Source organism: Orcinus orca, chromosome 1 (genome assembly GCF_937001465.1).
Source record: "Orcinus orca chromosome 1, mOrcOrc1.1, whole genome shotgun sequence".
Classification (NCBI taxonomy): Eukaryota; Metazoa; Chordata; class Mammalia; order Artiodactyla; family Delphinidae; genus Orcinus; species Orcinus orca.
In genome coordinates, this window is record NC_064559.1 from 188,193,852 (window position 1) to 188,217,672 (window position 23,821).

Here is a 23,821-nt window from a genome sequence, read left to right on the forward strand (position 1 = left end):
AGGGCTTGGGGCCCCTCCCCAGCCACAGTGGGCCTCCCAGCCCTTCTCTCTGGTGCCCTGCGCCCTCTCATTCCCCCTACTCTAGACACAGGGGTCTTGGACCCTACTACTTGCCGAGCTCCCTCCCATACAGGATCCTTGCACTTCCCTCTGCCTGAAACTTCTTCCCTCCCTTCCTCTCGTTGCTAATCTCTCTTCCTTCAGATTACTTCCTCCCGGAAGTCTTCCTCAACTACTTCCATTATAGCTGTCATTCTTTTTTTTTTTTTTTTTAATTTATTCCTTTTTGGCCGCATTGGGTCTTTGTTGCTGCACACCGGCTTTTTCTAGTTGCGGTGAGCGGGGGCTACTCTTCGTTGCAGTGCGCCGGCTTCTCACTGCGGTGGCTTCTGTTGTTGCGGAGCACGGGCTCTAGGCGCGCGGGCTTCGGTAGTTGCGGCACGTGGGCTCTAGAGCGTAGGCTCAGTAGTTGTGGCGCACAGGCTTAGTTGCTCTGGGGCATGTGGGATCTTCCCGGGCCAGGGCTCGAACCCGTGTCCCCTGCATTGACAGGTGGATTCTTCTGCCCTTTTTTTTTTTTTTTTGCGGTACGTGGGCCTCTCACTGTTGTGGCCTCTCCTGGTGCGGAGCACAGGCTCCGGACGTGCAGGCTCAGCGGCCATGGCTCACGGGACCAGCCGCTCCAAGGCATGTGGGATCTTCCCAGACCGGGGCACGAACCCGTGTCCCCTGCATCGGCAGGCGGACTCTCAACCACTGCGCCACCAGGGAAGCCCATAGCTGTCATTCTTGAGAGCACTTAGCACAATAGTAATTTCAGTTTGTCTCTGTGCACACGTGTGTGTGTGTGGTGTGGGGAGGTGGGGGGGGGGTTCCCTGGGGGGGGTTCCCTCTCCCACTACCCACCACTGAATGGAACCTCCATAAGGACAAGGAGGGCAAAAATGTCTGGAGGTTTTTTTTCTCCTTTTTTTATTGAGATAAAACTCACATACCATAAAATTCACCATTTTAACAATTCAATGGTTCTTAATATGTTCACAGAGTTCTGCAGCCATGGCCACTATCTAACTCCAGAACATTTTTCATTGCCCCAAAAAAGAAACCTCAAACTCATCCCCCCCTCCCTCTGGCCCCTGGCTGCCTACCACTAATCTACTTTCTGTCTCTCTGGATTTGCCTACTCCGGATACTTGGTATAATAGGATCATACAATACGTGGTCCTTCTTTCACGTAGCGTAATGCTTTTAAGGTTCGTGCATGTTGTGGCATGAGTCAGTACTTCATTCCTTTCTGTGGCTTAATAATATTCCATTGAATGGACGTATCACATTTTGTTTATCCATTAATCACTTGATGAATATTTGGGTTTCCACTTTTTGGCTGCTATGAGTAATGCTGCCGTGAAGATTCCTATACAAGTTTTGTGTGAACTTTGTTTTAATTTTCAGGTATATGCCTTGGCGTGGAATTGCTGGGCCATGTGATAACTATATAATTTTATGAGGAGCTGTCAAACTGTTTTCCATAGTGGCTGCACCATTTTACATTCCCACTAGCAATGCATGAGGGTTCCAGTTTCTCTACATCCTCACCACACCAACACTTATTATTATCTGTATTTTTTATTATAGCTGTCCCAGTGGGTGTGAAGTAGCATCTCACTGTGGTTTTGATTTGCATTTCATTAATGACTCATGATGTTGAGCATCTTTTCATGTGCTTATTGGCCAGTTGTGTATCTTCTTTGAGAAAATTTCTGTTCAAATCCTTTGCCCATTTTTTATTGGGTTGTTTATCGTTTTATTGTTGATTGGTAAGAGTTCTCCGTATATTCTGGATTCTAGGCCCTTATCACAGCTACGATTTACCAATATTTTCTCCTATTCTGTGGGTTGATTTTTCACTTTCTTGATAATGTGCTTTGATGTTCAAAAGTTTTTTATCTTGATGATGTCCAATTTATCTAGTTTTCCTATGGCTGCTTGTGCTTTTGGTGTCATATCTAAGAACTGTTGCCTTTTCTCAGGTCACTCAGATTGATACCTGTGGTTTCTTCTAAGAGTTTTATAGTTTTAGCTCTCACATTTAGGTCTGTGATTCATTTGGAGTTAGTTTTTATATATGGTGCGAGGTAGGAGTCCAACTTCATTCTTTTGCATATGGATATCTATTTGTCCCAGCACCGTTTGTTGAAAACACTATGCTTTCTCTATTCAATAGTTTTGGCACCCTTGTTGGAAATCAGTTTATCGTAAATATATGGGTTTATTTTCAGACTCGCGATTCTATTCCATTGGTCTATATGTCTAACCTTATCTCACTACCATGCTGTCTTGATTACTGTAGTGTGTTGGTAAGTTTTGAAATCAACAAGTGTAAGTCCTTCAACTTTGTTCTTTTTCAAGATTATTTTGGCTCTTCTGGGTCCCTTGCATTTCCATACGAATTTTAGGACCAGCTTATCCATTTCTGCAAAAATAGTACTTGGAATTTTGATAGAGATCGCATTGAATCTGTAGATCAGTTTGGAAGTATTGTAATCTTAACAACATTAAGTCTTCCAGTCTATGAACACTGGATGTCTTCTCATTTATTTTGCTCTTTAATTTCTTTCAGTAATATTTTACAGTTTTTAGTGTATGAGTCTTGCACCTCCTTGGTTAAATTTACTTTATTCTTTTCAGTACTATTGTAAATGGAATTTTCTTAATTTAAGTTTGGGTTGTTCATTGCTAGTGTATAGAAAAACAACTGAGGGACTTCCCTGGCAGTCTGTGGCTAAGACTCTGTGCTTCCACTGCAGGGGGCGTGGGTTCTATCCCTGGTTGGGGAACTGAGCTCCCACATGCCGCGTGGCACGGCCAAAAATAAATAAACAAATAATAAATTGAATTAAATTTTAAAATTTTTTAAGAAAGAAAAACAACTGATTTTTGTATGTTGATCTTGGATCTTGCAATTTTGCTGATCTGATTTAGTAGCTCTAAGTTTTTTGTGGATTCTTTAGGACTTTCTATATACAACATCATGTCATCTGCCTCACAGATACAGAGAACAAACTAGTGGTTACAGTAGGGAGAGGGAAGGGGGAGGGGCAATATAGGGATGGGGAAAAAAGGGTTATTATATGAAATTAGTTGTGTGAAACTTTTTTAAAAATTGAAGTATAATTGATTTACAATGTTGTGTTAGTTTCTGGTGTACAGCAAAGTGATTCAGTTATACGTATATTTACATATTCTTCTTCATATTCTTTCCCATTATGGTAAAACTTTTGAAAATTGTAAAGCACAATAGAATTTAAAGAATCTTTCATTCAATTAAAAAAAAAAAAGATCATGCCATCTGGAAATAGAGATAGTTTTACTTCTTCCTTTGCAATCCAGATGCCTTTGCTTTCTTTTTCTTGCCTAATTGTCCTGGCTAGAACCTCCAATACAATGTTGAATAGAAGTGAGGAGAGTCGACATCGTTGTCTCATCCCTGATCTTTGGAGAAACACGTTCAGTTTCTCACCATTAAGTATGGTATTAGCTGTGGGGGTTTTCATAGATGCCTTTTACCAGGCTGAGGACGCTCCCTTCTGCTCCCATGTAGTTGAGTGTTTGGTTGAGTCAGCGGCTGTGTCTGTTTTTGCTTTTGTTCACCACTGTATCTCCAGTGTCTAGTATTGGGACTGACATTCAGTAACGATGTAATGGTTGAGCAAATGAAAGGAGAATGAGAAGGTCTCATAATGGCCTGAAGAGCCCAGTCTTCTCAAGACCCTTCCTACAATGACTCAGCTTCCATGTCCCTGACCTCAGGTTTGGACCCTTTCTCTTCACTCATTCCCCTCAGCCTTACCCTGGCCTGACCCACAGACGTGGGCCCTGGGATCAGTTATCCCCATTTCAGATGAGGAAACGGCCTCAGCCATGCTGAATGGCTTACTAGCTGTGTGGCCTGTGGGTAAGTGTGGAGGCCGGATTTGCACCCGGTCTGGCTGGCTCCTTAGATTGCAGTTCCTGTACCTGCCTGGTTGGGGGCAGGAGGAGGCTGAGCCACAGGATAGAGATCTGCATCTTTGCAGAGCATCTATTCTATCCTGACCTGGCGGGAAATGATCGAAGGAGAAGGCTCTGTGTCAGAGCACAATATTAGGGGCATATTCTTTTAAGATAAAACAGACTTCCAGGAGATTCCTCTCTTGCACCAGACTCGCTGTTGGGGGTGCTCAGGTGGGAAGGAGGGGCCTGGGCTTTACTGCGCTGCTTCTCTTGACCCAGTTGGAACAGAAAGTGCGAGCCCTGGAGGTCTCCCCAGCAAGGGGGGGAGCTTGATGGTTCCCAGGTGTCAGTTATCCCATTGAATCCACCCCTCAACCTGGGAGGCAAGAAGGGTAGGGGTTACAAGTCCCATTTTACAGATGAGAAAACTGAGGCCCTGAAAGGTCAAGTGATTTGCCCAAGGTCTCAGCATCATCAGTTTCTGAGTCAGACACGTTGTCATAGACTCACACCAGAGTCCAGGAAGGAAAAGGCAGAGTCGGGAGGAGGCGCGGAAAGTCGGGAGGAGGCACGGAAAGTCGGGAGGTTTTTGTACAGAGGCATCTTGTCCGGTGTTTGTCAGAGCGCCTCTGCTACAGGCAAGGGCTGACCGCTCTCAAAGGCTGGCTCAGGGCTTCCCTGGTGGCGCAGTGGTTGAGAGTCCGCCTGCCGATACAGGGGACATGGGTTCGTGCCCTGGCCCGGGAAGATCCCACATGCTGCAGAGTGGCTGGGCCCGTGACCCATGGCCGCTGAGCCTGCGCGTCCGGAGCCCGTGCTCCGCAACGGGAGAGGCCATGACAGCGAGAGGCCCGCGTACCGCAAAAGAAAAAAAAAAAGACTGGCTTAGCCGGGCTGGCTCAGAGGGAGCGCCAGGTCAGCTTCAAGTGAGCTCTTTGAAGGAGCCCTGGGACCCAGCGAATAGCACACTTAACACTGGAGCTTTGCGGGGGTGCTGTGAAGGCAGGCAGGCCGCCCTGCTTGAGGTGATAGCAGAATGGCTGCAGGAAGGCCTTGTCTTATTAGAAGAAAGGCCTCCAGAAGGAATGAAAGAAACCTTCACTGAAGGAATGAGAAAACTTCAGAACACCATCTACAAAAGTGGGGATGGGGGTGGGCGGAAGGATTGGACCCAGAGGGACCAAAGAATGGCATCTGTTGGGTGCGCCTTCTGTGCCAGGTACCCTGCTTTACATCCTTTAATGTCAACTCCGAAAGGTAGATTTAATTCTTTTCCTGTTTATAGACGAGGAAACCGAGGCTTAGGAAGTTTAGACTTGTTGGACTTCACACTGCTCGCAAATGATGGGCTTTTTGTTTTTTTATAAATTTATTTACTTATTTTTGGCTGCGTTGGGTCTTCATTGCTACATGTGGGCTTTCTCTAGTTGTGGCGAGCAGGGGCTACTCTTGGTTGTGGCGCACGGGCTTCTCACTGCGGTGGCTTCTCTTTTTGCGGAGCACGGGCTGTAGGCGCGGGCTCAGAAGTTGTGGTGCACGGGCTTAGTTGCTCCGTGGCATGTGAGATCTTCGTGGACCAGGGCTCGAACCCGTGTCCGCTGCATTGGCAGGCGGATTCTTAACCACTGCCTCACCAGGGAGGTCCCCAAATGATGGGCTTGAACAGAACACATCTCAGCATTCTCCGTGGCTGTCACGGATCCTTTGAGAGGGCACCGGTTTCAGCAGTGGCGGAGGGGTGGAGGTGGTCAGGCCACGGTGGCAGCGATGCTGTGCATGGACCAGAGGAGCTAATAAGGAAATGTGGGGCGGTGTGCAGGCTCTGGAGCCCACAGCTGTGTGTCTGAATCCTGCTCTGTGACCTGGGGTCTGTGACTTTACTCCCTGCTCCACAGTTTCCACATGTGTAAAATGACACTTCTCAAGAGTGAAAGGAGTCAGTGAAATGGACATGAAGCCACGTGTACAGGGCAGGTGCCCAGAGTGGAGGCCTGGCTCTCTTCTCTGCTCTCACTATGCAGACACTTGGAGTTGGTCGTCTGTGCAGCCAGTGCAGGCCTGGCACAGAGTCAGTGTCCACGAATGCTCGGTGGGTGAGTGAGAAGAGCAAGGGTGGAGCAAGGGGGCAGGCTGGGCCAGGCAGCTGCTGGACTGGATGGAGTGAGGTGGGGGTTTGGGGGGGGCGTGGAGTAATACCTGGCCCCAAAGGGGCCTGCATACCAGGACGACTGTGGTCTCGTCTCCTTCAGAACAGGAGTCCTCTGAACCTGTGAGGGACTCAGGCCCGGAGTCTACACGATGGGTAACAATCATTGCAGTTAACCTGGCTTTACCTATAGCCGTCGGCCAGGAAATGTTCTGACTGCTTTACACATCTTCCGTCATTTAGGCCTCACGACACCCCCATGAGGTAGGTACTATTATCATCATCCTCATTTTACAGATGGAGACATTAAAGCACAGAGAGGTTAAGTGACTTGCTGATGGTCACACAGCTAGTAAGCGTTAAAGGTCAAATTCAAACCCAGACAGTCTGGCTTCTGGGCCACACTTTTAACCACTACACTGTATAGCTTCTCTGGGAAGAAACAGCAAGAATCTGGCCTTGGGATGAAACCAAGGGCTTAATAATTATCCTAATAATGACAGATGTGGGTAGAGCACTTCACAGTTTAAAAAGCATATTATAGTATAGCAATTGCTTTCACGGTTGTGATCTTCATCCTCCAGTTTCTCTGGGAAGAAGATAGGACATTATCCTCTTTTTGTCAGTGAGAAATTAAGATCCCAATAGGGAAAGTGACTTGTCCAATTAATGATAATTTACTGAGCACTTACTATATGCAAAGTCCTTTGCTCACATTACCTCACTGAATCCTCACAACCCCAGGAAGTGGCTATTAGTAATAGTAGTATTCCCATTTTGCAGGTAAGGAAACTGAGGCTCCAAGAAATGACTTTCCCAGGTCCCACAGCTTGTAAGTGAGAGCTGGGACTCCATCCCAGGTCTGCCTGACTCCAGAGCCTGGGCTGATAACTCCTGGGCTCTGTTCTCAGTCCCATTCTGGACAGATGTTAACTCCCGATTGTTTTTGTCAACCTTCTGGTCTTTGCCACCTGCCTCCATCCTCATAGCCACTCCTGAAATTCTCCACACCTCCTTAATGAATTCTCCCTGCCTAAGTGCCTGCTCCATTAAGGTGCTTTCTGCCATGAGTTTTTGACTTAATTATGTGGTGTCATTCATTATACTTAATGGGGAGATCTGGTTAATCACCTTTATATTTATCCAAATGTCCATTTGTCTGCAGCTGGCGTCTCCTGGGAGAGCCTGGTTTTTGGTGGGTTTTCTCCATCTGGGTTGTCTTCCCCTCCACCCTGTCTGAAGTGCTTCTCTCTGGAGGGCGCCCTCCTCCCAGGCCTTCACTGCCCGCTCCGGAGCCTGTTGGAGGATTGGCACTGGGGCTGTGCCAACAGTTTGGACACGGGGACAGGGGCAGAGGTAGAGAGGGCATCTCTAAGAAGGTGGGATTTGTAGGAGAGTGGGACCGCGAGCATGGAGGGGGATTCTGGGCCCTGCCCTCAGCCGTCCAAGGAAGGCCTCTGCGTCTCCACCTGATCGCCCACCTCCAGCCTCCTCCCCAGCCAGAGAGCCCCGTGCTTTGAAGCATCCAGCTTCCATGTCCCTCTGCTCAAACCTTCCCTGGCTCCTGGGGCCAGCGGGATAAAGCTCTAGGTCTGAGGCCCAGCCCAGTGTTCCCACCCTGCCACCCCTCATTTCATCCATCCAGAGCTGTCCCCAGGCCCATAAGTGGTCCATACCCTTCCACATCTGGGGTGACCGGCTTGTCCCAGTTTGCCTGGGACTTTGGGGTTTATCCACTCAAGTGCTGCACCTCAAGAAACTCCACAGCCCCAGGCCAACCAGGACAGTTGGTCACCCCGCCCACACCTCAGGGGTTTTGCCCATGCTCATTCATCCCCTAGTAATTTCTTCTTTATTTTGTTTTCTTATAAAAGTATTTCTCATCAATGTAACAACCTTACAGAAATATCTCTAGTTGACTCTCAAAGACCCCTTCCAATTCCACTCTCCAGAGTTAACAGTTTGATGATTCTTTTTCTTTCTTTTTTTTTTTTTTGTGGTACGTGGGCCTCTCACTGTTGTGGCCTCTCCCGTTGCGGAGCACAGGCTCCGGACGCGCAGGCGCAGCGGCCATGGCTCACGGCCCAGCCACTCCGCGGCCTGTGGGATCCTCCCGGACCGGGGCACGAACCCATGTCCCCTGCATCGGCAGGCGGACTCTTAACCACTGCGCCACCAGGGAAGCCTCTTTTTCTTTCTTCTACACAAAAATAAGATCATACATCTCAAGTGGCCCTGCAGCCTTTTCACACCACGCAGGTTGGCCCTCTTTCCTCACCATTGTAACGGCTGTATTGGTTTCATCACAGGGAGGTGCCATAATTTACTGTGTGTCCTTCTGATGGACATCCAGAGTGTTTGCAGTGCTGTTGGGTTTTTTTTTTATAGTCAGTTCAAGGCCACATTTAAATATCACCTCCTCTGTAAACCCTTCTTTGACCCTCAAGGTGGTCTCAGGTTTCTTTCTTATTACTGTCATTATTTTAATAATAACAGTTAACATTTATGGAGTGCTTACTATGTCAGGCCCTTGACATACATTATCTCATTTAATTTTCATGACTCCAAGAAGTGTGGCTTGTTATCCCCATTTTACAGATGGAGACACTGAGGCTCATTTGGAAGATAAACCCAAGCAGTGTGACTCCAGAGCATGCCCTAAACTGCCTCACATGGTTTTCCAAAGGGTGCGCTGGAGTGGGTGGTGCTGGGGGCCAGGGTGAGGCCAGATGCCCTCTGTTCCCCTGCTTCTCAGCTGTGCACCAACCAGGTCAAAGCCCAGAGGTGTTGATGAAAGGCCAAAGCTGGTAGCCTGCAGCTTCTAATACACTTCCAGCCAGGACCCAGAAATTAAGGTTGAGGGAGGGCCTGGTGGGAGGAGCCTCCTGGGGGAGAGCAGGTTCCTGCAGGCTTCTATGGGCCTGTAAGAAGGGCCTGCCCCACAGGCAGGAAGCAGAGCGCTCCAGGAGTGGAGATTGGGGGTTGGAGGAGTGGGGTGAGGCCTGGACTTGGGAATGAATCTAGAAGACCCCTTGATCTTTTTTTAAATATATTTATTTATTTATTTATTTATTTGGCTGCGCCAGGTCTTAGTTGCGGCAGGCAGGATCTTTTAGTTGCGGCATGCAGGATCTTTTAGTTGCGGCATACAGGATCTAGTACCCTGACCAGGGATGGAACCCGGGCCCCCTGCATTGGGAGCTCGGAGTCTTAACCACCGGACCACCAGGGAAGTCCCGGTGTTGATCTTCTCAACACCGCTGTGAAGTAGGCACCTTGTGCCCATTCTACAGAGCAGGAGACTGAGTCACAGAGAGTCACTGGCCTGAAGGCCCTTCTCTGCACTGCCCATACCACCTCCCAGTCTGGCGCCTGTGAGTTTGGACCAGATGGTCGATGAGGAGCTAGGCACCCCATGAGATTAGAGGGACCCTTTGATTTTAGACTGACCTTGATATCACCCTGGGCTGCTAGGCCCAGGAGTTATGCAAATTAATGTAGATATATGCTAATTAGACCACTACCAGACCTGTTGTTCTAATGGAGCTGACAGCTCAGAGGTATAGTGGGATAGGTCTGCCCAGAAGGGGCCTGAGGAGCCCCCCAGCTGTGGACGGGTCAGTAATCACTGGGGTGAGGGGATGGGGTTGCCATGGAGACAGGCCAAGCCCCAGCCGCTGCCTCCTGACAGGTTCAGGGCTGGCCAGACCAGCCCATTGAGACAGTCCTGGGCCTCTCTAACAGCTCCAGGCATGGTCTCTGAGGGCTAATTACGTGGAAGGTAGTGACCAGCTGCTCCCTGGCTCCCCCAGGCCCAACTGAGGTAGGGGGCTGGGCCATAGTGGGAGGGTGTGAGGACAGACAGATGGCAGTCTGAGGACTTGGGGGCTGGGGAGCTGTCCGAGGAGGAGGGCGCAGCACTGAGCGGAGGAAGGTTACCCTTGAGAGCAGAAGGTGCTATGGAGCAGGGCTGTAGGGCTGAGAGTAGCCTAGTCTCAGAGAACCACTTGGTGGGGAGCCAAGGGCTCTGCGCCAGCAGACCGGCTGCAGACTCAGCTCTTCCGTGTGCCCGTGGGCGAGCCCCTTGGCTTTCCTGAGCCTCAGTTTCCTCATCTATCCGTAGGGGGAAGATTAAGAGATGTGACCCAGGAATTCCCTGGTGGTCCAGTGGTTAGGACTCTGCGCTTCCACTGCCGGGGGCCTGGGCCTGCAAGCCACTCAGCACAGGCCAAAAAAAAAAAGAGAAATGTGACCCGAGTATGAGGGGTAGTATACAGTAGGTACTCAATAAATGACTCTACAATTCTAAGACCCATTGGGAGAGGTTAGTTTAGTTTTGTTGTTTGGCCGCATCGCGCGGCTTGCAGGATCTTAGTTCAACCAGGGATTGAACCCAGGCCCTCGGCAGTGAAAGCATGGAGTCCTAACCACTGGACTGCCAGGGAGTTCCCTAGTTTTCTAGAGGGAAAGAGCTTCCTCTCTTCTTGCCCCTTTCCCACTGCCCCTGCTCTCTGGCCTGGGGCAGGTGTTCTGATGACTGCACTGAGGAGGCTACGGGCAGGACTGTCATCCCGTGAGGACAGGAGCTGGGCCCTCTGTATTCACCACTGAGTTCTCAGCACTAAGCCTAGAAAAGACGCTCAAGAACTGTTGGTAGAACGAATGAATGAATTGGTAGAATGAATGAATGAATTGGTAGAATGAATGAATGAATTCGTAGAATGAATGAATGAACAGGTGTGAAGTACTCAGGACAGTGCCTGGCACTAATAGGTTAATAAACATTAGCTGTTACTTCACTGCACATGGGAGGCTGGGCTGGGCGGCTCATGAGAGGCCCTTTGATGCAGAGCAGGTTCTGCCCCCGCCTCCACTCTGTCCCTTCGTATGCCCGTGACTGTCTCTGGAGAGATGTCTGGTGAGTGGGAAGAGCAGTGGGTGTAGAGACAGGGCTTAGACCTTAGCTCTGCCACATCCTGTCTGAGTGACTTCAGGAGACTCAAGTGACCACACTGAGCCTCCTCATATCAAGGTGGCCACACAAGGGCTGTGGGGAGAGGGCTGATGGCACCTGGAGGAGGGGTGATGGTGGATCTGTGTGTAGTCAGGGAGAGGCAGGGCTCTGATGACCCAGGCAGAACCTAGAGGCAGGCTGTACCAGGGACTGGCAGAACCACCTTCTGGTGAAGACGGGCCATTAGGCTCTCAGCAGAGGTCACAGGACCCCAAGGGCAGTCCCCCTGAAGGCAGGCGGGCTACAGCAACACCAGGCCTAGATAGCGACTTGGAGCGGCAGAGGCCCCCATTGTACAGATGAGAACACTGAGGCCCAGAGGAATCTTGCCCTGGATCCCAAGGCACATTCACATCACAGAAGGAGACCTCAGATCCTCTGAGCCACCCAAGTGCTCTTTCACACAGTCTAACAACGAGTCAGCAACATCTTACAACATTTCTCTTAACTTTTTAAAAATTATAGCTTTGTTTTAAAACATCTTAGAAATACCAAAGTTTATGTATTTAAAAGTAAAAGTTTCCCCCTTCCCGCTCCCTAGAGAGAGGTTCTCATAACCGTTTGTTATGTTTCCCAGGCTCTTGATTCTGCATTTACAATCACACACATTTCATGTGTCTTTTTTTTTTTGCTTTTGTTTTTTTTACATAAATGGAATCATATTGTTCTGCAGCTTGTTTTGGTTTTTTTTTCACTTAACTCTGATAGCCTTGGCCATTTTCCAGCAGGATCCAGGCTGGGACAGAGAGAGGCAGAAGGGCTGTGGGAGCCCTGGAAAAGAGAGAGAGAGAATGTGTGCGTGTGTTGGGGGTAGAAAGAACTCCCCACAGGTCACTATGCACAGTGGGTGGGAAACCAGGCAGAGAAGCCCCCTTCGTCAGCTCCCAGAGGACTGTGGTATCTGTCTTTAGACTAGAACTCTATGGAGCCGAAACCACGCCAGCTTGCTCATTGCTGTATACCTGGGCCTGGCACGTAGTAGGTGCTCAAGAAATATTTGTTTGCTGAATTGAGTCCCTTTTAGGCCCATCTTCCCTGACCCTGCCAGAGACTACCTGGTCTCCATGACTGTACTCCTTTTAATCTCTTGCTGGCTGTTTATTTCAACTCATACTCAAATGGCATGGACGCCAGATGGACCCTGGAGATGGGGACAGAGCTCAGAGAAAGAGAGAAGACCCTCTCCTTAGACGAGTCACTGCCCCTCTCTGCTGTCAGTTTGCTCACCTCTCTAATGAGGGGGTTGGACCAACAGATCTCCAGGGGTCCTTCCAGTTCTGCCATCAGCAGCTTCAGTCCCACTACCTCATTTCACGGATGAGGGGCTGAGTCGAGTTTAATTTTGTCAGCTGCCTCAGAAATCCATTGGGAAAAGGGGGGCTTGAGTTTGGGGATGCAGCAAAGGCTGTAGTCATATCCTGAGCACCAACTGTGTACCAAGTACCGGGATGAGAGCTTTACATGCACTGTCCAAATCCTCAGGACGTTTTCCCAGAAAGGGGAGTAACTTGCCTGAGGTCACACAGTGAGTCAGGGACTGAGCTGGGAATGGAACTCAGGTGTGCCTGACCCCCAATGGCGGGTTCTTCCCACCTCAGCATCTGTGTGAACTAATGTCAGTAAAGGAGACCAGGCGCGACCAAACTATTCTCCAGAAACTTCAGGAGCCCCTTCCTCGTCATTCCCCAGACAGCCTGACTTCTGTATCTAAGTCCCCTGGCGATATGGCTGGAATTTTGGACAGGAAAGTAGTTGACTTGCAGAACTGGCTGGCAAGGGCTTGGACACAAGAGGCTTCTGTTGGGTTCTGTGGCCCCAAGCCCAGCCCTCTGCCCGCCCTCTCCCCCAGCCGGCTTCCTGGGGGCCGGGGTGGGCCCATCTGCATTATTCATTTCTCACTCCCTATCCCCAACCCCCCACCTGGTGTTGGGCTCCTGGGGTTGGCGTCTAGACAGACAAGAGCATCCTACTGAGAGCAGAGGCAGCCCTGACTCAGGGCTGAAAGTTCCCATGGCAACTGCATCCCCCTCAGCTGGCAGCTACCCAATAAATAAATAATCGGGGATGGGGGTGGGGAGCTAAGGGCAGAGGGAGGGGCAGCAGGGGAGCCTCGTGGAAGCCTCACTCCGGAAACAGGGGTGGGTTAGGCTTGAAGTAGACTGGGGGCTGGTATTGCAGTTGGCCAGGTGAGAGAAGGTAGAGGGAGGAAGGTGGCCAGATGTGAGAGAGATTCAGAAGAGCAGAGAGCCAGTTGATGACAGACTGGGAACGCAGGTGAGCAGCAGGAAGACCAGGGCCTACAGCTTACCGTTCTTGGTCATGCAGCCGGACACATCATGGGGCCCATATCACTGCAAATGGACTAGGTTTGGATGTATTAAGTTCGTGATGAACCGTCCAATGGGTACTTGGTTATAAAAGGGCTGGAGGCTGAAGGAACTGAAGCTGGGGGGGGACATGCATTTGCTGGGACACGTGGAGTGTGAAGAGGGGCTGGGCTGTGGCCCTGAGGTGCTCTGATACTTAGGGGCCTGACTGCGCAGGAGGATAGGCTGCACCGGAATCAGGCCAAGGAGGTGGAGAATGTGTGCTCTAGGCACGGCTCTCGCCGCTGGAAATGCAGCAGTGAACATCCCCACTCTCATGGAGTTTGTCTTCTAATGCAGGAGGCAGTAAATAAGGAGTGAATAGTATGTTAGTCAGTGATAAATGCCGTGGAGAAAATAAAGCAAGGGGGGAGGCAGGGAGCTCGGCAGCGGAATGTAATTTTAAATAATGCTGACTCTCCTCACAACCAGATGAAGGAAGTACCATGAATCATACCCATTTTGTTGGTGAGAAAACTGAGGCACAGAGAGGTTAAGTGACTTCCCAGAGTTGTAGAAAAACCAGCGGCACCAGGATTCTAACCCAGCTCTGCTGCTAACCCCTGGACCAAATTGTAGCAAGTGGCTGGAGGGGTGAGTAGCAGGGAGGGCATGGAGACCTTTAAACAGTTTTGGATGTGAGAGCATTGGACTAGATAAGGCATTAGTTGGAGGGGGAAAAGGGGACTTTCTATTTATTTTTTTTTTGTTTTTTGCTTGTTTGTCTGTTTTTTTGGCGGTACGCGGGCCTCTCACTGTTGTGGCCTCTCCCGGTGCGGAGCACAGGCTCCAGACGTGCAGGCTCATCGGCCATGGCTCACGGGCCCAGCCGCTCCGCGGCATGTGGGGTCTTCCCGGACCGGGGCACGAACCCGTGTCCCCTGCATCGGCAGGCGGACTCTCAACCACTGCGCCACCAGGGAAGCCCAATTTACTTTATTTTTTTAAGTAGAAGAGGCTTAAGCATGTTTAGGAGCCAGTGGGAAGGATTCTGGGCAGGGGAAGAGATTGGGTTTACAAGAGAAGAGATCGTGGGTGATGTGGGCTCCCGAGTAGGTAGAAGACAGGGTTCAGAATGCAGGAGGAGGCATTGACCTTTAGTGCGGGGAGGGACAGAGCGTCAAGTATAGGGGGTGGGGGGAGACCAGGTCTTTACCAGGGTGGGGGCGAAGGGGACCCAGGAGGGTTGAGGACAGCAAGAAGATCTGAAATATTAGGAGTGAGTTCCTCAGAGAAGCCTAGTTGGGTTGTGGGACAGCATCGGGGAGCTTCTTGTAGTCGATTATTCCGGATCTCCAGTGGCCCCAGTCTGCCCCGTGGAGTGACTTTCTCCAGAAGTGCTTGGCTGCTTTGCGAGAACTGAGAAAACTATTAATTGGGTTTATCCAGGTGTGGGCTTTTCCTCACAGACGTGATGAAAAGGCAGAGGAGTATGACAGTTTGGGTTACAGGCAAAGCTGATGGTGAAGTGAGGGGTCATGTGATCCCAGCAGGCTGATGGGCCCGTCATCGTGAAGGGTGTTGGGAAGAAGCTGGGGTGTCTGAGAGGGGCTCTCAAATTGGCGACTTCGGAGGCAGGGCAGTTATGGGTGATGACGCATTCCAAGAAGTGGCCATGGACAAGGAAGAATGGAAGCAAAGGTCATGGGAGAGGACTTGAGAGGTTAGGGTGCTGGAGGGGGTGGCCCCCAGATGTCAGAGTCGACCAGGATGATGCAGCGGCCGTGGGATCGTTTTCAAGGAAGGGACAAGACCCGGAGGCCAGTGGCTGATGAGTCCAGCAGTGGATGAGGGTGGGATAGCCACTGGGTCGCACAGTTCTGCAGGCAGTTTGGGGACCCCAGAGGATACCAACCCCACCTTTGGGCCTGAGGAGCATGGGGTGAGAGAAGAGAAACAGAGTCACTGAGAAGACTACAGGGAAGACAGCATCCTTGGGTGCAACGTTTAAGGGGTGGGGGGACCCCCTAGGGAAGGCGCCGAGGCCGTAGAGACACTTGCTGGTGTGGAAGGGGTCATGAAAGGGGGCCGGGGGCCAGGGGAGGGCTGGGTCAGAGGAAGCGGCATAGAGCGTTGTGGAGATCAAGGGCAGAGAGGACCAATGGGCAGGAAAGTGGGCCTTACTCTGTGGGCATTGACAGATCCAGACAGGGCTGTGAGGCTGGGGGGACTGGATCTCATCTGTCTTTCTGGGACTACAGTCAGGGGACTCACCCCGCTTATCTGGGGTCCTTGTGACCGGGGGATTGGCTGGCCCAGAGGCCATAAGGATTACCCCAGGCTCTCTGGGCTGCATTGATGACAAGAGTGATTCGACCAGATTTGTGCTTTAGAAAAAGCATTCGGTAGGTTGGTAGGCAGCCTCCTTCTGCCAGGAGATGAGGCGGGAGGCTATAGCAGTTGCCCACAGAAGCTTCTGTGCTGGCCCACTTAGGAGAGAGACCCAAGAAGCCAGCCTCACCTAACTTGTAGGCTAACCAGGAAAAAATATCCCTGAAGTCACTTTTTTAAAAAAATAATTAATTTGGCTGCGTTGGGTCTTCGTTGCTGCGCGCAGGCTTTCTCTAGTTGCGGCGAGCAGGGGCTACTCTTCGTTGCAGTGCGTGGGCTTCTCATTGCGGTGGCTTGTCTTGTTGGGGAGCACGGGCTCTAGGCTCACGGGCTTTAGTAGTTGTGGCTCGTGGGCTCTAAAGCACAGGCTTAGTAGTTGTGGAGCACTGGCTTAGTTGCTCTGTGGCATGTGGCATCTTCCCGGACCAGGGCTCGAACCTGCGTCCCCTGCGTTGGCCAGGGGATTCTTAACCACTGCACCACCAGGGAAGCCCACCGAAGTCACTTTTTCCCTCTCAATGCACGTGTACTTGAACTTTTTGCAACGGAGTAGGTTGCTATTGTCTCCACACAGGTCCTCCCATCAAAGTGAAAAAGACACTCTAGGCACTTCCCTGGTGGTCCAGTGGTTAAGACTCCGCACTTCCAGTGCAAGGAGCACAGGTTTCATCCCTGGTTGGGGAAGTAAGATCCCACATGCAGAGCAGTGCGGCCAGAAGGAAGAAGAAAAAAAGAGACACTCCAAGGCCAGTTATGATTTACCACCGCTGCAGCCCTGAGATTATTGTTTCTAAGTCATTGCAACCAGATGGGGAAGATATTCCTCCTATTTTTTGTTCTTATCTTTATTTGTTAATTACCTGCATGTCACTGCTGCAGAAGCAGGAGTTCTGGAATATTTGCCTTGGTTTTTGAATAAAAGATAACAACTTTAGAATTGGGGTTATTTATAAGACACTGAATCTCAATTAAACTATTTATTTATTTACATCGATTTCTGCACTCACCATTGGAGGGAGAGGCAGCATCTTTCAGGCCTGGGTTATCCCTCTGATCACAGTGGTTTTTAACTGTCCAATTTTCCATCCGTCTCCCCTCCTAGGCTCTGAGTTCCCAAAGGGCAGGGACTGCAACGTATTCATTTCAGCATATCCGCACCAGCACAGGGTCTGACACAGACTAAACGTTCTGTGAATAAGTAAATGATGTACCCTGGGTGGATGAGGGCATGTCAGATGTCAGATGGAGGAGTAAATGGATGTGGATGGCGTTTTGATGAATGAGTGAGCAGTTGTTGGATGGGAGGCTGGAGGGAGGCTGGAAGGATGGCTCAGAGTGACAAGAACCGCCAGTGTTCCATATTCAGTGGAAAGAGAGATCCCTTTGGGCCAGTCAGGAGGTCTTCCTAGGAACGGAGAAAATTGTGCTATGTTTTGAAAACCAAGGAGGACTTGGATATAAGGAAAGGGAAATGATGGTGGATCCTCAACTGTTATTTCAGCTGCTTGGGGGCAGGAACTGGCTGGGAATAAAGAATTGAGCCAGATCCTAGCAGCCTTCAAAGCCCAACTAAGAAGCTTTGACTGTTAGGTCTCCTACGAATTAACCACCATATATTAAGTCTAATTATTAGTTTATGTGGTGTCTCCATATCCTCACAACAACTTCTCAGGGGAGGGATTATCTTCCCCATTTATAGTTAAAGAAATAGGCTCAGAGAGGGAAAGTAATTTGCCCTAAGTCACACAGCAGAACTGCAGTTGGAACTTGAGTTTTGGTGACTCCAGTGCTGCTCACTTTATCAATGAGGTCCCTGAGAACACAGGAGTTTTGAGCTAGGGCCAGAGTGGGGGTAGGGGTGATGTCAGGTTTAGGTAGTTGTATCCAGGCAGGGTGTCTCCCCAACTACACTATGAGCCTGGGCAACTCTGTCTCACCCTCCTTGCCAGGACCCCGTGCCAGCTGAACCGAGAGCATCCAGCTGGACCGCAAACCACCAGGACTCCCTAAGGCCTAACAGAGTCAGGGTAGAAAGGAGAAGAGAAGTGGGGCAGGAGCTCTGGGGAGGGGAAGCAGCCTGGGGAGTTTCTCCCCCAAGGTTGGCAGGCCACTGGATTCAAAACCAGAAGGGCCCTTAGAGGTCATTTAGTCTGGCAGCCTCTATGTAAGAGGATCTCATGACCCACAGAGCAGGTAGCCTGCCCAAGTAAGCCAGGAACCAGTGTCAGACTCTCAACCAGAAACCACATGTCTTAACTCCAGAGCCAGTGCCAACTGGGAAAGGTGGTGTGTTGGTGCCAAGGTGGGACAGGAGGCAGACAAAGGCAGAATGGCTGTCTGGCTCTGCCACCAACCTGCTGTGTGACCTTGGGCAAGTCACTTCCCCTCTCTGAGCCTCATGGTTTCTTTCTTCTGAGTTAATGATCTCAGCAGTGCCTTTCTGCCAAGAAGTATCCAGTGAGAGATGAACTTGGAAGGCTCTTTACAATCTGCAGAGCTCTGGGAGGGGAGTCACCAGCAAGAGGCAGGCTGGTGCCAGGTGGGTGGGTGCCAGGGTTGGGCCTGCAGCTTCCTGGGTCTCTGCCCAAGCTTTGCCATCTGTGTGGTACCATCAGCTCCATCTCCTCTTGCCTCCCTGCCAGGAAAAAGGCTTCTGGGATCTTCTTACTTTATCAGGATCTTCTTTCTTCCTCCCTAGGCAGACCCTCTTCTCTCTCCTTCTATGTAGTCAGGACTCTTGGGTGCAAGTGACAGAATCAGAAGTACAAGGAGGGAGAATTTGTTTAGGCATGGCTAGATCCTCAGACCTAAAACGATGTCTCCCAGACACTCCCCTTGTTTGTTCACTCTTCCTTCCTCACTCTCTTTCCTTTAGCTTTGGCTTCCTCCTCAAGCTGGCTGTCCCCCAAGTGGTGGCAAAGACAGCCACCAACAGCTCTCAGCTGACACTATGCCCATCCAGGTATCTTGGCAGGTGGAATCTCTGTCCTGATGCCCCAGCAAGTATCCAGGATAACTCTCAGGGCGCAGGCTGAGTGCCCATCCCTGGACTGATCACTGTGTGTTGCCTATTTGCTTAGACTTGGGTCACTAGCCCACTGCAGAAATTAGAAGTGGGGGGACTTCCCTGGTGGTGCAGTGGTTAGGAATCCGCCTGCCAATGCAGGGGACATGGGTTCAAGCCCTGGTCCAGGAAGATCCTACATGCCGTGGAGCAACTAAGCCCGTGCGCCACAACTACCGAGCCTGCGCTCTAGAGCCCATGAGCCACAACAACTGAGCCCGCATACCACAACTACTGAAGCTCACGTGCCTAGAGCCTGTGCTCTGCAACAAGCGAAACCACTGCAATGAGAAGCCCGCGCACCGCAACAAAGGGTAGCCCCCACTCGCCGCAACTAGAGAAAGCCTGCACACAGGAACGAAGACCCAACATAGCCAAAAATAAATAAATAAAATAAATTTATTTAAAAAAAAAAAGAAATTAGAAGTGGGCTCAGCCCCACCCAAGCCACATGGACTGAGGGTCTGGGAGGCAGTTTCCAAAACAAAGAGATAAGTTCTGTCAACAGAAGAAGGAATATGGGACAGTCAATAACAACTGGTATCCTTGGTACCTTTGTTCCTAAATGTATCAGCTGAAAGGTTGAACCAGGGGCTTCTGGAAAGGGAGTGTTGATTGAGTCCTATATCAGTTACCTTTTGCTGCATAACAAATCCCTCCAAAATGTAGTGGTTTAAAACAGCCATTTTAGGGAATTCCCCGGTGGTCCAGTGGTTAGGACTCAGCACTTTCACTGCCATGGTCCTGGGTTCGATCCCTGGTCAGGGAACTAAGATCGTGAAAGCCGCGTGGCACAGCCAAAAATTGAAGAAAAATAATAATAAAAAATAAAACAACCATTTTATTTAGCTCACGATTCTGTGGGTCAGCTGGGAGATTTTTTGGTCTGGTGACCTGTCTTTGGTCAGTTGGTGGGTTGGCTAGCATCTGAATGATCTAGGATGGCCTCACTCGTGTGTGTTGATGGTTGACTGTCAGTCAGCTGGGGTGCCTTGGTTCTTTTCTCTGTGGCCTCTCTTCCTCCAGCAGGTCGGCTTGAGCTCTTTCACAAGGTGTTCTCTGTGTTACAAGTATAACAAGTGGGCAAGCTCCAATGCACCGGCGTTTTTCAAGCCTTCACTTGCTTCCTCTTTGCTGAAGTCCCCTTGAACAAAGCAAGTCACGTGACCAAGCACAAAATTAGTGTGGGAGGGCACTGCTAAAGAGCACGGAAGTAGGAAGAGAAAGAATTTGAGGCCAATTGTGCAACCTACTACAGCTCCCTCCGGGACAGGGAGTGAAAAAAATCCCTTTTCTCTGTAGCCCATGGATCCCGTGGGCCAGGGCAACCTCCAGATAGGGGTCCTTGGAAGAACGTGACCGAGCCCCCAGGCTTCCCCGGGGTCTCCAGGGCCCTGGCTCAGCCCTAGGCCAGAGCTAGGGGGAGGCAGTCTGGATCCTGACCACGGGCAGAGACCCGCCCCCCAGGGAAAGTATAGATGCCAATGGGGAGGCTTCTTGGCAGGGAGGAAGGCGTTCTGAACCCCGGCTCCCATCTCCCTTTAGCCCACCCCTAAGTGATGAACAGGGCTCTGTCCCGCTCATCCTCACAGACCTGTCCTCACTTCCCAGCATCCCTTTGGAACTGCGGGGCTGGGATGGCTCTGAGACTTGTGTATAATCAGGTCATGGTTCCTCATCACCATGGTAACTGGTGTCACCTGCTCCACAGGGTTGAAAAGGAGTACCTGTCCTCCTTTTTTAGGTGGTGACTGTGGCCTCAGCCTGCTCTTTCCCACAGGTGGCTGCGTTGGAGCGGCAGATCTTTGACTTCCTGGGCTACCAGTGGGCTCCTATCCTAGCCAACTTCCTGCACATCATGGCAGTTATCCTGGGCATCTTTGGTACCGTGCAGTACCGCTCCCGGTACCTCATTCTGGTATGGCTCACTTGGCCTCTCCACAAGCCAACCCCCTCTTCTCATCCCCATCCGTTCCCACCTTGTTCTCCAGCCAAAGCTGCCCTCCACCCTGGGCACCTAGACCCCTGCCACTGGCTGGGCTCCAGCCCAGCTGGTGATGTGGATGTTCAAATCCCAATGCTTCTTTGCTCAGTGGAGACAAAATTAGTATTTTTCCTAAAGAATTTTCTACAGAAAATTCCAAATATTAACAAGGTATATCATTTAGTGAGTGCCTACCATATTCCAGGCACGTGCTAAGAGTTTCACCTGCTTTACTTATCTTTACGACAGCCCTGCGAAGTATATCTTATCTCCATTTTCCAGATGAGGAAATGAGGCTCAGAAAGGTGACAAGGCTTCCTAAAGTCACACAGCTAATAAGTGGCAGGGTTAGAGCATCCTGTCCAGAGCGAAGGCTCCTGCCGCATCACCACGCTGCCCAGTAAGCCCGTGCGAGGGCTGGACTTCATCTTGTTTGGTTTCTCAAGTTGCTTCAGGAAGGCTTGGCTTCTGTCCCTTGATGTTCATCAAAAATGTGGTCTAGTGTGGCTAGTGTGGCCTTGAGGCCAGTGCCTCCTGTGCCCCAATCCCAGGAGTGCATTATGTCCCTGGCTCCCTCCTCCTACTTCCTCTTTCCAAGCTCTGGTCCTTGATTATCAAACTCCTGTTTTCAACTAGTCTCATCCTTGTCCCTTGCTCTTCTTCAGTGACTCATTTATACACCTCTCTTGAGGGAAAAGGCTTTCTGATAGATTTATGACAGAAATGCTTGACACCCAAAGTAACAATGCCATGTAATGTCATGCCCCCCCCAGAGCCCACTCGCGCTCATTCTAGGGCTTCTCCACACCTCCCACAGGCTCAGTTCCAGAAGCCAGGTGAACAGGGCCCTTCCAAAGCTCTCCCTCACCTGAGATAAGAGGACCCTTCTCTCCAGTTCTCAGGAAAGCCCCCGGCACCACTGTAAACGGCACTGTCTGCCAGACGGCTGCCACTGGCTTAGGCATGGGATTTGGGTGGAAATATCCAGCTCCTCTCTAGTTCTTTGCCATGGGTAGGATGCCATCTGGTGTCTGTGGTTCTCTGCAGAGTGGATAGGATTAGCTACCAGAGGACTTAGGTTTGCATGCCAGCCCTACCTCTTCCTAGCTGTGTGATCTTGGAAAATGTCAACCTCTCTGAGCCTTTACTTAGTTATCTTTAAAGAGAAAGACAGCGCCTTCCCTGCAGGGCTCTGGTAAGGACTGGATGGTTGTAAAATGATGTGTAAACTATATTGCTTTCTGAGTGAGGCATTGTCATAGTTTCCCCTGCAAAGGTCTCCTCCGTCCATTGACCCGCCCCATCCCCACTCCTCCAGGCCCCACCCTGATCCCACCTCTGCTTTCCCCAGTATGCAGCCTGGCTGGTGCTTTGGGTTGGCTGGAATGCGTTTATCATCTGCTTCTACTTGGAGGTCGGACAGCTGTCCCAGGTAAGCCTCAGGCCTGGCAGTGCCAGAGAGCAGAGACTGACCTTTCCCATCCCCTGCCCCAAGGGCTCCTGTGGTGTGGGTCTCAGGGGCAGCATCTCTTGAAGAGACCGCCCTCTACACATTCGAGTAATCTGTGCTCCCTATCCCCTATCCCTACGTTTTCATTTCTGGCATCCTCTGTACTTCTTAAAAACAAGTGATGGGGAATTCCCTCGCGGTCCCGAGGGTGGCTTACCCTCTCTGAGCTTCAATTTCGTCATCTAGTAAGTATAGTGAATAGAAACCCCAATTTCATGTGGTTGCTGAGGGGATGAAAGGAGATCGAACGTCTCAGTGCTTGGCACCAAGTCAGCATGCAGTGAATATTTGTTAATAGACTGCCTGAGTGAATGGACTGAGGAAAACAGATGCACACGTGGGTGAGAACTTCTGATGTAGGCCAGCCCCTTCTCCATTTCAAACGGGGAGACCAAGGTCTAAAGAGGTTTGCCCAGGGTCACACACAGGGAGCAGTGGAGAGGCTGAATGGGCTGTGAAGGGGTCTGTATTGAGAATTTCACCAACAGCTGGATAATTGGACCCCGTCACCATTAATGTCCCTTCCAGCCCTGAAATTCTGAGACTCCTGTGGGTTTGAAGCAGCCCCTTCCATCTCTGATAGAGGAGTGAGGCCTGCATGGTCATCAAGCGCCACCTACTGGCCAAATGTAGACTTGCAGATACAGACTTCCATACTTTTCGCAAATCAAGCCAGGAAGGGAAGCTGTTACAACAACCCAGGTGTGAAGCAGACCTTATATAAAGTCTTCTGGAGGGAATTCCCTGGGGGTCCAGTGGTTAGGACTCGGCACTTTCACTGCCGGGGCCCGGGTTCGATCCCTGGTCAGGGAACTAGGATCCCACAAGAAGTGCGGTGCTGCCAAAAAAAAAAAGAAGTCTCCTGGAGCCTGGGGAGGATTTCCGCCCCACCCCCACCACCTCCGGCCCAAGCTCAGTATCCTAGGCCCCTCTGCCCCTAGGACCGGGACTTCATCATGACCTTCAACACATCCCTGCACCGCTCCTGGTGGATGGAGAACGGGCCAGGCTGCCTGGTGACACCTGTCCTGAACTCCCGCCTGGCCCTGGAGGACCACCATGTCATCTCGGTCACCGGCTGCCTGCTTGACTATCCCTACATTGAAGCACTCAGCAGTGCCCTGCAGATCTTCCTGGCTGTGAGTTCTCCTGTCCCCCTGCCTGTCTCAGCCCTGCCCTAGGCACTTTACACACACAGTTCCATGATCCTCTTTCCTCTTAACAAGCCAGTAAGGTATTGCCCAGGTCCAACTGGGGAAACTGAGGCTCAAAGAGGTAAAATAATTACTTGTCCAAAATCATACTCCCAGAACGGAGAATAGAACCAGGTATATTAAGTTTAAGGCGCAGTCATTTGACTTGGAGTTGTTATGGGTTTGCCTTCCTCTTAGCACACATGGACCCCCCAGCGGG

The 23,821-nt window shown here is 50.7% G+C and overlaps 1 protein-coding gene across 3 annotated transcripts in view; it reads left to right on the forward strand.

Annotated features, from left to right (window-relative positions):
• The window catches only part of NKAIN1 (sodium/potassium transporting ATPase interacting 1), a 49,351-nt gene that overhangs the window by 18,054 nt on the left and 7,476 nt on the right, over positions 1-23,821 (forward strand). For 2 of the 3 annotated variants that reach the window (XM_033422338.2, XM_004266556.3), the window contains exons 2-4: positions 20,695-20,832; positions 22,250-22,330; positions 23,350-23,547. In XM_033422338.2, coding sequence (XP_033278229.1) covers positions 20,695-20,832; positions 22,250-22,330; positions 23,350-23,547 — 417 coding nt within the window. The remainder of the gene's footprint in view (positions 1-20,694; positions 20,833-22,249; positions 22,331-23,349; positions 23,548-23,821) is intronic. The other variant, XM_049714276.1, reaches the window with a different exon arrangement.